The 13,339-nt window shown below is 48.8% G+C and overlaps 4 protein-coding genes and 1 non-coding gene across 5 annotated transcripts; 3 read left to right on the plus strand and 2 right to left on the minus strand.

The window, feature by feature from the left end:
• The first annotated feature begins 170 nt into the window (after nucleotides 1-170).
• On the plus strand, nucleotides 171-263 carry F4807DRAFT_t113. The gene has a single exon. It is a non-coding gene; the product is annotated as a tRNA-Arg (tRNA).
• Nucleotides 264-2,372: 2,109 nt separating this feature from the next.
• F4807DRAFT_436321 (fungal-specific transcription factor domain-containing protein) lies at nucleotides 2,373-5,696 on the plus strand. Its single transcript, XM_047998949.1, has 4 exons — nucleotides 2,373-2,948; nucleotides 3,097-4,773; nucleotides 4,824-5,172; nucleotides 5,234-5,696. Exons 1-4 carry the CDS (start codon nucleotides 2,824-2,826, stop codon nucleotides 5,291-5,293), a joined length of 2,211 nt encoding a protein of 736 aa, XP_047851760.1. The 5' UTR covers nucleotides 2,373-2,823; the 3' UTR covers nucleotides 5,294-5,696.
• Nucleotides 5,697-6,560: 864 nt separating this feature from the next.
• Nucleotides 6,561-9,967, minus strand: F4807DRAFT_192238 (uncharacterized protein). Its single transcript, XM_047993699.1, has one exon. The coding sequence runs from the start codon at nucleotides 9,760-9,762 to the stop codon at nucleotides 7,159-7,161; it is 2,604 nt and encodes an 867-aa protein (XP_047851761.1). The 5' UTR covers nucleotides 9,763-9,967; the 3' UTR covers nucleotides 6,561-7,158.
• Nucleotides 9,968-10,120: 153 nt separating this feature from the next.
• Nucleotides 10,121-11,046, plus strand: F4807DRAFT_192296 (cwf18 pre-mRNA splicing factor-domain-containing protein). Its single transcript, XM_047993700.1, has one exon. The coding sequence runs from the start codon at nucleotides 10,238-10,240 to the stop codon at nucleotides 10,940-10,942; it is 705 nt and encodes a 234-aa protein (XP_047851762.1). The 5' UTR covers nucleotides 10,121-10,237; the 3' UTR covers nucleotides 10,943-11,046.
• Nucleotides 11,020-12,304, minus strand: F4807DRAFT_192300 (zinc knuckle-domain-containing protein). The gene is made up of 3 exons (XM_047993701.1): nucleotides 12,048-12,304; nucleotides 11,858-11,996; nucleotides 11,020-11,802 (listed from the first exon to the last, which is right to left on the minus strand). Exons 1-3 carry the CDS (start codon nucleotides 12,112-12,114, stop codon nucleotides 11,097-11,099), a joined length of 912 nt encoding a protein of 303 aa, XP_047851763.1. The 5' UTR covers nucleotides 12,115-12,304; the 3' UTR covers nucleotides 11,020-11,096.
• Nucleotides 12,305-13,339: the final 1,035 nt, after the last annotated feature.

Raw genomic sequence — 13,339 nt, forward strand, 5'->3', positions numbered from 1 at the left:
AAAAAGACGATCATGAAGTAATTTAAGTCAGGATGGTCAGTAATGATAGTGAAGAGAAAGATGTCAGGGGCTAGGGGCAATTTTTCAAATTGAGGCTCAAGCTTCCCGGCTAGTACCCACTCGCTAGCGATAAGAGTTAAGCTAACTTCGGAATTTTTCAACATCACACTGGGTTCATGGCCTAATGGTAAGGCGTCAGATTTCGGTTCTAATGCTAGATAACTGTCCTCTGAAGATTGCAGGTTCGATCCCTGCTGAGCTCGACCATTGATTTTTTTGAATTGTGATAGCTTTTTTTTCTCTCCTTATTATATTTCATATTGAGAATATGTTTCGTGGGTGTGGTAAGAAGATAAGGGACCGCCGGGAAGGACACCAATCAAATTGCCATTCTGCTCGTTAAAATACCATGTGAAAATGACCAACCGCCAAAATGAAAAGATCGTTCGAGTCTTGCGTATGTTAGTCATCACACGATTTTATTAATCGCCGAAGCAAGGTTTCCCTAAACCCCGAATACCACCCCTTATTATTAATCAATTTGGTTTGTGTAGGTCTCTAACACATGTTCCCGTAGGCGGAGCTCTCTGTGAAGTAGTACACCAATAAAAAATCAAGGTTACTGATTGCGCAGAGCAACCCTTGAGAACGAGAGCCTCACGACTGGCCCTAGATATCATAGGGGTAGTGAGACTCTGGCAATATGTTGTTACATTGTAAACCCGATTCTTGAACCCTGCATCATTCGAATTGACCTAGGTTACATATACTGGCGAGGATTGATAGCATGTCGCTGGTAAAATGCGCTAGAGTTCTGATGCGAAAAGCGACGTTCGACGTGGGATTTAGCCAAGGTACCTAGTTAAGGGTGATGCAATTCATATAAATGCAGTGACGGTTCAACGAAGATGATTCGTCTCCCCCTTTTCAGCACACATTACGCATGACAAATACGTAGCCTGTCATTTGCCGCTCTATACTCAGGTGTATGTCTCGGCTTTAAAGGTGCAGGTACGTTACGCGGTGGTGTCGCTGGGGCAAATCCGTAGCTTTCGGGGTTTGGGGCTTGGATGCTACGGTAGTATAGAGGCCTTTAAGAGGACCACCGGACCTATGCTCGAATTCGTTTCTCGACTCATGCAACGAATCTCAGAACTCATCTTGGCTTTGAGATATTGTTGGGATGTTCGTACGATTCATTAAATGCACCGGTTGGAGTAGTCCGGGCCAATAGTATTATTACCGGAGATGCCGGGGACCGGTAAATTCGGAATGGGGAACCGGGTGTAAAAGGAGAGCCATGGTCGGAATGAATACTGCCGGGTAGGATTCCAACTACCGCGATTCTTCGGACCTAGGTCTTCTCAACTCGGGGCTGTACCCTGACCGTAGTAAGCTGCGGAGAGAAGAGAATAGCCATGACGAGGGGAAGACAGCTGGCGTCGAGTCGTGCTACGTCGACGAGGAATAGAGACGGGAGATTAGAGCCCAACCTGAGCCTCTCCGGGTTGGATAAAGATGCAAGTAAGATTGTCCCATTTCTTAATTGTCTCGCAAGCGATAGGGGCAGAAGGGTTGAAGAGCTGCGGACTTCGATAATGTTGAGCTACGCTAGATAAGTAGTCGAATACTGATTACTGCACTTTTACACACCGTTTTCCAAGGTCAGGAGGTAGGAGGTACTCCATTGAGAAAACCATAGGCCACCGCTTCCCCTTCAATTTACAAAGCAATAAAATAGAACTCTAGCCGAGTACCAAATATAGCGGATTTACTAAGTGCGGGTATAGTTGATCGCGTCATAGTGGCAGATTGAGTGTCGGTTAAGTAGCCGCATGATTGTCAAGATTAGACCGGCTCGGGTAGATCGGTCTGTCAATGGAATATTGATATTGTATTGGATATGAAGAACCAATTGGCAATTCCAAATTCAGTGATGACCGGAGGCATGACGGTTGATGTTGCCATAGGTTTAAAAATAACACCCGAAAGGAGCGTCGAAAAGGGAGAAAGCAACTGAAGCAGGGGAACGGATTTATGGGTTCAAAACTCAGGGAGCTATCTTAGGACCTATCTTTAAATCCAGCCGAAGAAACTCCGTCGGGCGTAGGTTCCCAATCGGAAATGCCAAGGGTTGTGCTATTGGAGTCTAATTGAAGTCTAATTGGAGGTGCTTACCCGCACATATGTCTGGTACATGCCTACACATCTGTATATGTGCATGCACATGTGTGGTAGGGATAGTGAGTGAGAGAAGTACATATTGCGTAGCAGAGTGGGAAGCTGCAACCCGCAACGGAGTTTCCTGGGCGTTAGGGTGTGTTTTCTCCCTCCCGGATAGGCGGATGACATTGTTTCCGACAATCCAAAGACAAGAAGCTAAGAACCAAAAAGTCAACGGTCAAGGTTGTCAAGGTTGGTCAAGGTTAAGACCTTAGCCAATCCCATCCATATCTTGTACCTTAGTATCCGGTCCAGCTAATCCAACTAATCCAACTATCCTGGCTCGATGAACCCTTTGTAGGTACGGAAATAATAATATTCTATTTTTTTTTGGTCTTTTATGCTTTTTCACTTTTCGGCTTTCTTCGTACTACCGGACTTCTTCTCAATCAGGAATATTCTTAAGTCCTCATCGACCAAGTCCCCCGACCAAGTCGCAGTCGCGCGCGCTGAGACGGGAAGTATTCCCTGCTCTCATTTTGACCCGTCACTGCGGCTTGATGCCAAAAAGCCTTAAGGCGTTTTAGTTGAGGTTATTGTTATTTCCGACCGAGATTCAATCGTCGCTCCCGTCTTTTGATAAGTCTTACCCGGGCCACGATGGACTCTCGGCCCGGCAGCTATCAGACAAGTGTCTTTCGCGCACAACCAACAGAAGGACTTCAGCGCAAGATCCAAAAGCGCAATCGTCCTCCCGTCTCATGTCTGCTGTGCCGGACACGCAAGTGAGTAGTCTCCCGGTCTCTTAGTTGTTTGTACTAGACTACCCATCCCCATCTCATCTCATCTCATCTTACCCCGTCCTACCCTATTCTATCGCATCCTATCGCACCCCATTCCAATCTTACCCCCCGCTCATTAGTACTCTCGTAGGGTGAAATGCGACCGCCAACAGCCATGTGAGAGGTGCGTCAAGAGTGGTGAGGCCAACTTCTGCGAGTATGCACCTCGTGCCTCTCGCAAGACGCGCACGGATGCGCGGCCGCAAGTGGATACCCGGGCAAGACATGAGCCTATGTCGAGACCCGTCCTTCAGGTCCGTCTTCAGAAACTCGAAGAGATGGTCAACGGCCTGGTCTATACTGCGCGCAATCGTGAGTCTGCTCTTGATACTCCCTCAAGCTCAGATCAACGAACAGAAACGGAGACTCGCTCCGATTTGAGCTCCCCACCTAGCTTAGGGACCACTTCTGGAAATCCGCTTCTCCCCACCACCCTTGGCGGCGAGCACAACTATGTCGGCGCCACTCATTGGGCCTCTATCCTTGAGAGTATTCATGACATCCAAGGCATACTTCAAAATGAGACGGACGGGCCTCCTACCCCGTCACCTCCGCCGGAACACGGAAGCCCGGACAATCCAGACGTCATCTTTGGCAAGCTTCCACCCATAACTATTTCGCAGGCCGTTGCGCGATTGCCGCCTAGGAACAAGACGGACGCGCTCATATTGGTTTACTTCCGCCATAAGTTCATAACAGCTCCATACATTCACACCACCAAATTTCAAAGAGAGTATGACGCCTTCTGGGAGGATCCGTCTTCTGCGAGTCTACTGTGGATTAGTTGCCTTGCTTCTATGTTATGGGTTGCAGCATCGATCACCCGCTTGAAAGGCGAGGCTGACGAATCTGAACCAAATTTGCTCGATAGGTTAACAGCACTAGCAACTGAATGTCTCGTGTCTGGAGATTACTTGTCTGCCAAACCATACTGCATTGAAGCACTACTCTTACATAGCTACTCGGAGCTACAAAAGGCCAAGGAAATCAATTCTGGTTTATGGGCCAAGTTTGGACTCACTGCTCGGCTTGCGCAGCGCATGGGGTACCATAGAGATCCAAAGTATCTCTCTAATATCACACCTTTCGAAGGCGAACTCCGTAGGCGAGCCTTTTTCTTCATCGAGGTGTTCGACGTCCTCTTCTCCTTTCAGCTTGGCATGCCTCCGATTATACGTGACGACGAGTGTGATACCGAGTCGCCCAGCAACCTATTTGATTCCGACTTTGACGAGAACGTTGTAGCACTGCCTCCGTCACGACCAGCTACGGAGCCCACATCTACTCTGTACCTAAGTTACAAATCAAAGCTATGTCGAATGTTACGCCGAGTGATTCGGTTCGCATTGTCGATACATCCCCCACCATATGAAGAGGTCATCAAGCTGGATGAAGAGATTCATCAATACCACGCCCAAGTTCCCCCTTCTTTGCAAATAAGGCCGATACGTACGTATAGCTTCACGGACCAAACATACGACATCATGCATCGTCTCATGTTGGAGATGATGTATCTCAAAAGCCTTTGCGTGCTGCACCGGCCGTATCTAAACAGGGAGAAGGATAACAGTCTATACGATCGATCACGGAACACGTGTCGAGATGCGGCTCTCAGGATTCTAGATCTACACGCCGAGTACGAGGAGGAGAGCAGGCCCGGTGGTCGTATATACGAGGATAAATACATGCTTTCGGCCCTTACCCTTCACGACTTCCTGATCGCGGCGATGATCTTATGCCTAGATCTTACGGAGAACTTACCAAGCAGGTGCGTTGAATTTAAGTATCGCCACTAATCTTGGGCTAACAATATCGTAGCCCAGCAGATCGATCGAGGAAGCTCAAGGCACTTGGGACGTCATATAAGATGTGGGCAGAGAGAAAGCACAACTCTAGAGATGCTGCGCATGCTACGCGAGTTGTGGGCGCCATTCTCCGGAAGGTTTCGATGCAAGACCCAGCTTCCAATCGTTCACCGCCACCACCACCCCCGAGGCCCGATTTACGGGACGGCTCACTAGCTATCTTGCTGAACAATGACATGCAGCAAGTTCCAATGACGCCGTCCTCATTAGACCCCATGGCATCTATCGATTTCTCAACCCTAGATTTCGGCAGCAACTTACCACTCGATGCTATGCTAAATGGCCAAAACATGGTCGATTGGGTGAGGCTTGTTTCTCTAATTCTAATCTTTCAGTTCACGAAATGCGCTAATTCGTTGACAGAGTGCAATCGACTCCTTCCTCCTGGACAGGCCAGACAGCGCATTCCGGACGCTACCTTAGCAGCCCTACTATTAAGCGTCACGCTTCAATTTCTTAAAAATATATCGAACGACTATTGTCTCATCGGCGACGGAGTTACGGACTGTTATGCTAACCCTCGTGTTCTAGCTAAAAGGAGTACGGGGCGAAGTGGGACCCGGGTCATGGGTTCGCTACTTCTAGACCGTCGCTTTCTACCGTGTATCTTTTTCCTCTGTCTTTTTTTTAACGTATATATATATTTTATTTTATTTCATCTGGAACCCTATATAGATAACTGGGCTTTATTGCGAGGGCGACTTCTATTGCATCATCGAGGGCGTCTGGGCGCTTAGTTAACAAAAAGGCAGGGCTGGTCGTTATTAGGTATTACCCACTTAGTTTACGAATGATTTTATGAGAAAATTTACGCAGATTTCGTTCACCGAACGTCTTGTCTTCTGTCGTGACGCTTATTGCTTGGCCTAGCTGGCCCATCTACCCCATGAAGGCGAAGAGGTAAGCACTTAATGCGGTAGGTACTGAGTAAGCCAAAGGCACGCGATACATCATGAAGTAAGGCCACCCAATGTTCCCCCGGTCAATGGACATAAAGCATCCATGGATCTCTACACCTTCTAGACCCTCGAGCCTTACCCCGCGAAGTTGTTTACCTGGGTTTTTTTTTTTTTTTTTTTTGGTGAACGGCATCCATCTCTGAGGTATCCATCTACCACTATTTACCTAAGCGAACCCTCCCACAGCAAATCTTGGTTACCCAGTGAAAAATGTTGTCCATGTCCATTCGACGGATAGTCGCAGCGGATAACTCGCGCGATAGCATAACCCGAAACCCCGAGTTTGGCACTAGACTAACGGGTACCTTGTAGGGCTAAGTACAGTACAGTACAGTACCTCTACCTCCCATAATCCACGGATGGGGCTTTTTAAAAAGGTGCGGGTACGCTGATCGGCCGCGGACCCCTCGGCTTACCCCTTATCTCCGCTGAAGATTACCTAGTACGGGGCACGACGAGATCTTTCTTTTTTTTATTATTTCCTTTTTCTTAGGCCCTTTAACGGCACGGTTTTTGGGGGCGAAGAGGTAGCGTGTGAACGGCGAATTAGATGTGTGTTTCTTAGTAATTAAGCCGGTAAGTTAAGTACTCGGGTAGGTATGTATTGTAGATGGGCGCTTACATACCTATGTGTGTTACTTGAATGCTTGTTGATCCTGATCCGTCTTGTCTAGTGTTTCGGACTTTACATAGCACTATTTGTACATGGTACATAGGTAGGTAGGTAGGCAGGTAGGTATAAATATTATGTTTTTGATTTGCTAACGAACCGTGTAAGCATATTGCCTGGGTAGTGTCACATTGCCTGTGCTATTACTGATATCTATCCCGTGCGTGGCAGTTCGGTGTCTGATGTTTACCTAATGTGTAAGGCGAAACTCGCACGCAGGGGTTTGGTATGCGAGGAGTGCTTATCCTATTCTTGCGTGTAGCCTGAGCTTGGCCCCGTTGTTCTAGACTTGTATTTTACCTGCCCATTTGGGTGGGAGGTTCTAGTAGCATGGGTTTGTCTGGCTCACTACATAATATTGGAAATCTCGGGATAGACAGGGGGTTGTGTAGAAACATGGCTTACGGGCAGTATTTTAAACTCACGTGAGCTTTAGCTTTACTACCTAGGTACTCTTTAGTAATTCGACGGTGCGCCTCGGGACAGCTTTGGAGGACATAGATGTTGCGATGCTAAGCAGCTTGGTGTGGTTATACCCGGAGAGGCGTAGTGAGTGCTATTCAACTTGCAGTTGGGGAGTAGTCGTTTTATATTTATGTGCGTATTTGTGGTCTAGATTGCAAGGAAGATTTAACTCGTCTTTCCGTTCACTCGTCTTTTTATTCTCGACGACTAGCCTTATTCTCCTTAGCCTGCCTTCTCACAGACGTGATAAAATCCACGTCTGTACCACCACCCTCGCGCTTCTCTCCGACTTGAGGCTTATCTTCTTCCTCGCGCTGACCGGCGTTCCAGCGTAAGTTTTCGCTCTCGACCTGCTGGTAGAATCTGTTTATTAGGCGGGCGTCCTTTTGGGAAATATTAGGTTCTTTGAGCTTCTTTTTCTCCGAATTCTTCTCCCAGAGCCTGAGTAACCACTTCACGAATTTGCGGGTGTTTAACTCGCGAGGTTTTTCTTCCACCTTTGCCATGAAATCGGCGAATGCTCTCCTCTTTGCTAATGACAGGCGCGTGACTTCCTCTATGGTGTGATCATCTGGTTGTAGACCGATCTGATTTAGGTGCTCTATCACCCTAACCGCGCGTCTGATCGACCCGGTCTCAAGTAAGCTCCCGATCACAGTATTCCAGGTAACGATATTGGGTGTGATGCCCTCTTCGATCATCGTGCCGAGTGTCCTGACTACTCCTTCATAATTCTTGTGATTTCTGAAACCATTCATTAATATCGTGTAGGTGTGGACTGACGGCGGTGGGTGGAATATGTTTTCTCCACGTTCTTTTCTTTCCGCATATGCATATCTAACCCTTCGTCGAACCATTTCAACCCCTTCGCTGAATGTCTCTTTGAATTGCAACAGATCTCGCAGAAAAATGTCATGAACCACATTTCCTCGGTCCTTGATGAGGTTTGTTAAAACCGGGTCGCCCCAGGCAAAGAATGACATGAAGCGCTTGTAATATATCTGTAAGGCGGCCGGTTCCTCGATAGATCGAAAATGGGCCTTGATCATTATTTCAAGAGTGATGCTGTCTGGCTGCATGAGCAAGTCATCCGGGCGTTGTCGCAAATTGGCAACCATCTGACTAACTTCCAGTAAGTGTTGGGGTGGTATTTTGTCCAGAGCCCGATCAAGATCCTCCAGCGGGAAACCAGTGAGCTTTTGCAATGGAGCACGGTGAAAGAACTTTGAATACAGCTGGACCATGAGCCGCCATGCCTTTACGCCAAGTCTTTTGCGTTGATCTCGTCTTTTTTCACCTTGCGACTCGGCGAGTTGGTATATATAATCTAAAAGATCATTCAGAAGGACCGGGGTCCAACCGTCTGTAGCCTCGATCATGTCGACGTCACGTTGAACATATTCCCCATCCAATTGTTTTTTTGCGCCGTTAAGAAGTATTGAAAACACATGGGCATCCGGTTCGATGCCAGCTTCGAGCAAACTGTTGAATACCCTCCATGCGACGTCGACCCGTCCGCGAAGGCAGAAATTCCGCATGAGCGCGGATAGGCCCAATAGACTTGGACGAAACCCAACGTCAAGAAGCGCCTTGAATAACTCATCTGGCGCGGGGTGATCATCCGCAGCCACGTCGCCCTCCTTCATTGTGAAGAGCGTGGTACAGACGCTAGAAGCTGCCGGCGTATTGATATCGAAGCCAGGTATGGTCGAGAGGTAACGTAGAATATCGGTGGCCTGCGCTTTGTATTTAGATTTGACGGCCAGACGACTTGCAAAATGCAATAACGTATACTTGCTAAGCGGATGTTCAAGCTTTCTCATAGCCTGGTAGAACTCAAACAACCTGGACGTGGGTATCAAAGATATCGCCTTCCAGATCGCCCATTGGTCTAGAAGTAAATAATGAGGGGGTGAGCTCTGAAGTAAGAAGAAGACGAGGTCTACGACTTGTTTGCCTCTTTCTTTACCACCTCTGATGCCTTCCAAACTCCGCAGAAGGAGATATACTGAATCCTCCACGATATAGCATGGACACCATTCGGGCCGGAAGGTCTTCTGAATAAAACTTGGCACCTGACTCGGGTTTGAACGAAACATGGAGGCTATGTAGTCTCGCCATATAGCCTGGCGTCTTCCGTTGCTGAGCTCGCTCCACACACCCCTGGCTGTCTCCCAGGATTGCTCCGTAGCATCGATCTCCACATTGGTCTGGATCAAACCCTCTCCATTATCGGGCGTGGACTGCGAGTTCTTGACAGCCTTCAATAATCCGGGGAGATTTCTTTTCCAGTCATGATACCTGTCAAGTTCTTCGCCCGCCTCTTCTCCGGAGGGCCGCCCACCAATTAACCGTCCTAGCTGATTGACCGCATGACGAGCGTTATAATTCGTTAACCCAAAAAGGTGCGCAACGTCATCACGAATGAACATATAGTTCCCACGAGACTTTAGTACTTTCCATTTTAGGCGTCGCAAAGTGGTAGGTCTATGTAGGTGAGCACGCTTTGCCGTTTCGACGCGTCGCCGAGAAGGTTCTAGGATCCTGCCTGGTTTATATCCAGGTATTTGCGATACGAATGGGCCTGGATGTGATGTGGGCGGTTGAGGTAGAGAGTGATTTGTAACATCACGTCTGACGAAGGATTCCGGTCTTTGCGGTGACGAAGCCCATTGTGATTGCGGTAACGACGATGGCAATGCTTGGGTATGTAATTGAGAACGCTTCAGTCTAAGATGGCCAATGTAAGATTGTGTAAGACGTGCTATGCATTGGCGGCATATGAATGGTGTTGACATTGTCTAAGGGGAAAATGTATCTCTTGATCGATGTGCGGTTGGTAACTAGGCATTTTTATGGTTGTCAGAGCACATCGCTCAGAAGAAAATCAGCAGTAATAGTAGCGAAGGTTACTAAAGCATCGTTAGAAACTCGTAACGGGCTGAAGGTCCTAGGGCCGGAAATAATATACAAAGAACATTGGATCATACAACGCAAAACACCCACGAATATCAAGAAGTCGAAGTTCCGGCGCAGAAGTTGAGGTTGGCTTAGTGGCACTCAATTTCTTTATCGCGCTATCTCTTTATCGATAAGAACAAAACCACTACCAAAGTTAACCGCCAATTCAATGCCTGTCGTACTTTCATCTTGCCAATTTTCACAAGCTTCATAATAAAATCAACGCAATTCTTCCTCTCCTCAAGCTTTCGACGACTCAACCTCTCATAATCGTAAAGCAGTTTCGTCGAAATATCATACACGCAAGCGAATATGTCAACGTCGCACGCGACACTCAGCGCGGCGGCCGACGACCGCAAGGCGCGGCTCGCCAAGCTCAAGAACCTGAAGCGCAAGCAACCCGCCGACGAGATCGCGCCGCCGGAATCCGAGCGGTCGGCGTCGCCCCCCGCGCCGCCGCCACGCGCGGAGGCGGAGGGGGGTTCGCAAGAACGCGACGACGACAACCAGCAGCAGCAGCTGGAGAACGACGTGACGCGGCTGCACCTGTCCGGCCGCAACTACGACGCCGAGGCCAAGGGGGCCAAGCTCGGGTTCGAGGCGCCGCCGACGGCGAGCATGGCGGGCCCGACGCTGGAGCAGCAAGCGGCGGACGTCGAGGCCGAGATCAAGCGGAAGGCGGCCGAGGACGCGAAGGAAGACAAGGGCATCGACCTGTTCAAGCTGCAGCCCAAGAAGCCGAACTGGGACCTGAAGAGGGACCTCGACAAGAAGCTGGAGGTGCTGAACGTGCGCACCGATGGCGCGATCGCGAGGCTGGTTAGGGAGCGCGTCGCGAACGCGCAGACGGCGGCGAAGAAGACGGCGAAGCTTCAGGTTGGGAATGGGAATGGGGAGGGCGAGAGCGAGGAGGCGCCTGGTGTGGATGGGGTTGCGTTGGTGGAGGGTCTACGGGTGAGGGAGAGGGAGGATGAGGAGGAGGAGCGGAGAGAACGTGATGAGGAAGATGGTATATAAGGCAATTCCACGAGTGTTTATTTGCATTGTTACGGCGTTGGATTTTAACAGCATTGGCGAAAAATGGATTACAATATGTGCAAGCTTAAGTAAAATTGGTTTTCATTAAGACCTAAGAGAACTATGATACCCAATCTCAGCCTCCGCCCCAGTTTCAGCGACCTGAATTCATCGCCTGCGTTAGAGCTAATCTCTTGGAGAAAGGACTTAAACTCCGTTCGCGTTGTTCTCGCCGCGGCGGTGCTCTTCCCCGTCTCCGCCCGTCGTCCGCTGCGGGATTACGACTTGCATTCTCGTCGTAGTGCCGTAGAGGGGTTCTGCCACGCCTTCTAGGCTCGTCTGGGGACCTAGAGCGGAATCGTCGTCGATCACGTGTTGGTGGTGACCTACTAGGGCTCGACGAATACCTTCTACGACGACTGTCTGGGAATCTTTGATTTGGTGCCTCGTCTCTCTCATCGCGCCGACTTCGCGCAGGACTAGAGTCTCGTGATGGTGACCTTGACCTCCGACTTGGTCTATCTGATGGGCTACTAGTCCTAGCTGGTCGCCGAGGACTTGGCGAATAACGTCGCTCATGATCACTGGTGGAACTATATGACTGTCTCCGCGGAGCGGCGTGCCGAACGGGCGAAGGGCTTACGTTTCCTCTCTTAGGCACGTCCAGAGGAGCCGCAGAAGACTTCTGGGCTCGCGGCGGTGGCGAAGCTGACCGCTTTGTAGAGATTGAGGACACGGAGTCATAAGAAGCAGATCTCCTACGCTTTGGAGACTCATCATCTGATCCGTCATCTTCTAGCTCTCGTTTCTTCGCCCTCTCGGCCTCACGTTTGGCCAGTTCTTCATCAGCCACACCCTTCCTATAAAAGTGTCAATGGGTCATGAATGAATTAAAAATATCTGGACGATTCTTACTGTTGCTGTTGAAGAGTGCTTGGCTCGTCGCTGGCTAATTTTGGAACGAGCTTTGGGTTGAATAGTTGCTGTGTTCGAGAAGGCCTAGAAACATATGGCCTATCCTGAGACGAGGCTTTGCATTCGTAAGAATAGTGACGTTCTAAGCATATTAGTAAGGACCGAGAGGAAGTTGAAATGTGAAACATATCTCTTTTTAGACATTTCTGACATTGGACACTCGCGGGTGTTGATTTGGGCGGGCCCCGTCGATACATCGTGGTGATGTAGAATAGAAAGTAGCTCTGGTAGGATTTGGATGCGATGGTAATGTTGATAATTAGAATAAAAAATAAGTAAAGGTAAAGACAAACCACCTGATTTCCGAAAAAGGGGATGAAAATAGTAGTACGAGGTGAGATATATTTAATATCTTATGAAACAACCTTGGAAGTTGATGTATTGCTTTCTTTGGCTGTTCAGATGGACGGGTACAGGACTGCAGGTAAAACATTTTGTGGCGGTGTATAAGCCTAACCAGCCACAGAAGATACCGAGATTTGGTCTTGAAACTCAAATCAGCCCCACGCTGGCAGGCTGGAATTTGACAAGCACACCTGAAGCACGGGCCATCTTATGATTTAAGGTGTGGTTTAGGTGGGCAGTACCTAAAGTAAGCATGATCTAGTGCTAAAAAGAGGTAGACACGGCTCCTACCGGTAGGGTACCTAAAACTGAGGCGCTAACTCGCTAACTAATTCTAGCGCCTCCCCAAGTTTTGTTAAGAAAGCCCTGCCATTTTTAAATGTTCACGCTCGCTGACCCGAGACAGGGCCTACGGCTGGAGAAAGATTGAAACCTTGATTTTAACTTCTCTCCGTCACAATTGATTTTCCGATTATCTATAACAATCTACATACAACGTCCAAGCCTCACTCTCATCCTTCGTACTTCGCATTTTCGGGTTCGCCCTTTTACGAAAAAAGAAAAAGTTTGGAGTGCGACTGCGAATTCGTACAGGCAGGATAAGAAGAGAAGGCGACGGCCGCCTCATTCTTTTTTCCTCCTCTAATATCATCGGCGTTCGCTTCGGTCACGCTGTCAAGCCATCGCCAACATCCATCATCTAAGGGCATCTGGATTTCGTCAGTCGGGAGAATCACAACCTTGGAGTTAGGTGCCTGAGGTGGCTCATATCTGTACCCAAATACCGGGCATAAGACCACCTGCGCATCATCTCAGATCTTTGCGACCGAGTCCTCATTAGGTACGAGAACACCAGAAGCCATTGTCATTACGCATTACGGTCATTACGATACTTGGAGGACCTCTCATGCGATCAATGTTTGTGCAACCCAACTTCTCTACATGCTAATCTGCCACTCGACCATTGTCAACCAATCCTCTCCCGTCCAATCCAACAACTGTTCTGGCTTTGCCCTGGCCTACCCGTCCCGTTTCCTTCCCTTCCCTTCCCTTTCCCTTCCTATCCCGCATCCCACC

This window comes from Annulohypoxylon truncatum (assembly GCF_022578515.1).
Source record: "Annulohypoxylon truncatum strain CBS 140777 unplaced genomic scaffold F4807scaffold_29, whole genome shotgun sequence".
NCBI lineage: Eukaryota > Fungi > Ascomycota > Sordariomycetes > Xylariales > Hypoxylaceae > Annulohypoxylon > Annulohypoxylon truncatum.

Coding starts and splice junctions, on each gene's coding strand:
- F4807DRAFT_436321 (XM_047998949.1), top strand. CDS start 2,824: ATGGACTCTCGGCCCGGCAGCTATCAGACAAGTGTCTTTCGCGCACAA. Junction 2,949..3,096: donor CTGCTGTGCCGGACACGCAA/GTGAGTAGTCTC, acceptor GTACTCTCGTAG/GGTGAAATGCGACCGCCAAC. Junction 5,173..5,233: donor GCCAAAACATGGTCGATTGG/GTGAGGCTTGTT, acceptor ATTCGTTGACAG/AGTGCAATCGACTCCTTCCT.
- F4807DRAFT_192238 (XM_047993699.1), bottom strand. CDS start 9,762: ATGTCAACACCATTCATATGCCGCCAATGCATAGCACGTCTTACACAA.
- F4807DRAFT_192296 (XM_047993700.1), top strand. CDS start 10,238: ATGTCAACGTCGCACGCGACACTCAGCGCGGCGGCCGACGACCGCAAG.
- F4807DRAFT_192300 (XM_047993701.1), bottom strand. CDS start 12,114: ATGTATCGACGGGGCCCGCCCAAATCAACACCCGCGAGTGTCCAATGT. Junction 11,997..12,047: donor TCAGAAATGTCTAAAAAGAG/ATATGTTTCACA, acceptor TATGCTTAGAAC/GTCACTATTCTTACGAATGC. Junction 11,803..11,857: donor AGCACTCTTCAACAGCAACA/GTAAGAATCGTC, acceptor ACACTTTTATAG/GAAGGGTGTGGCTGATGAAG.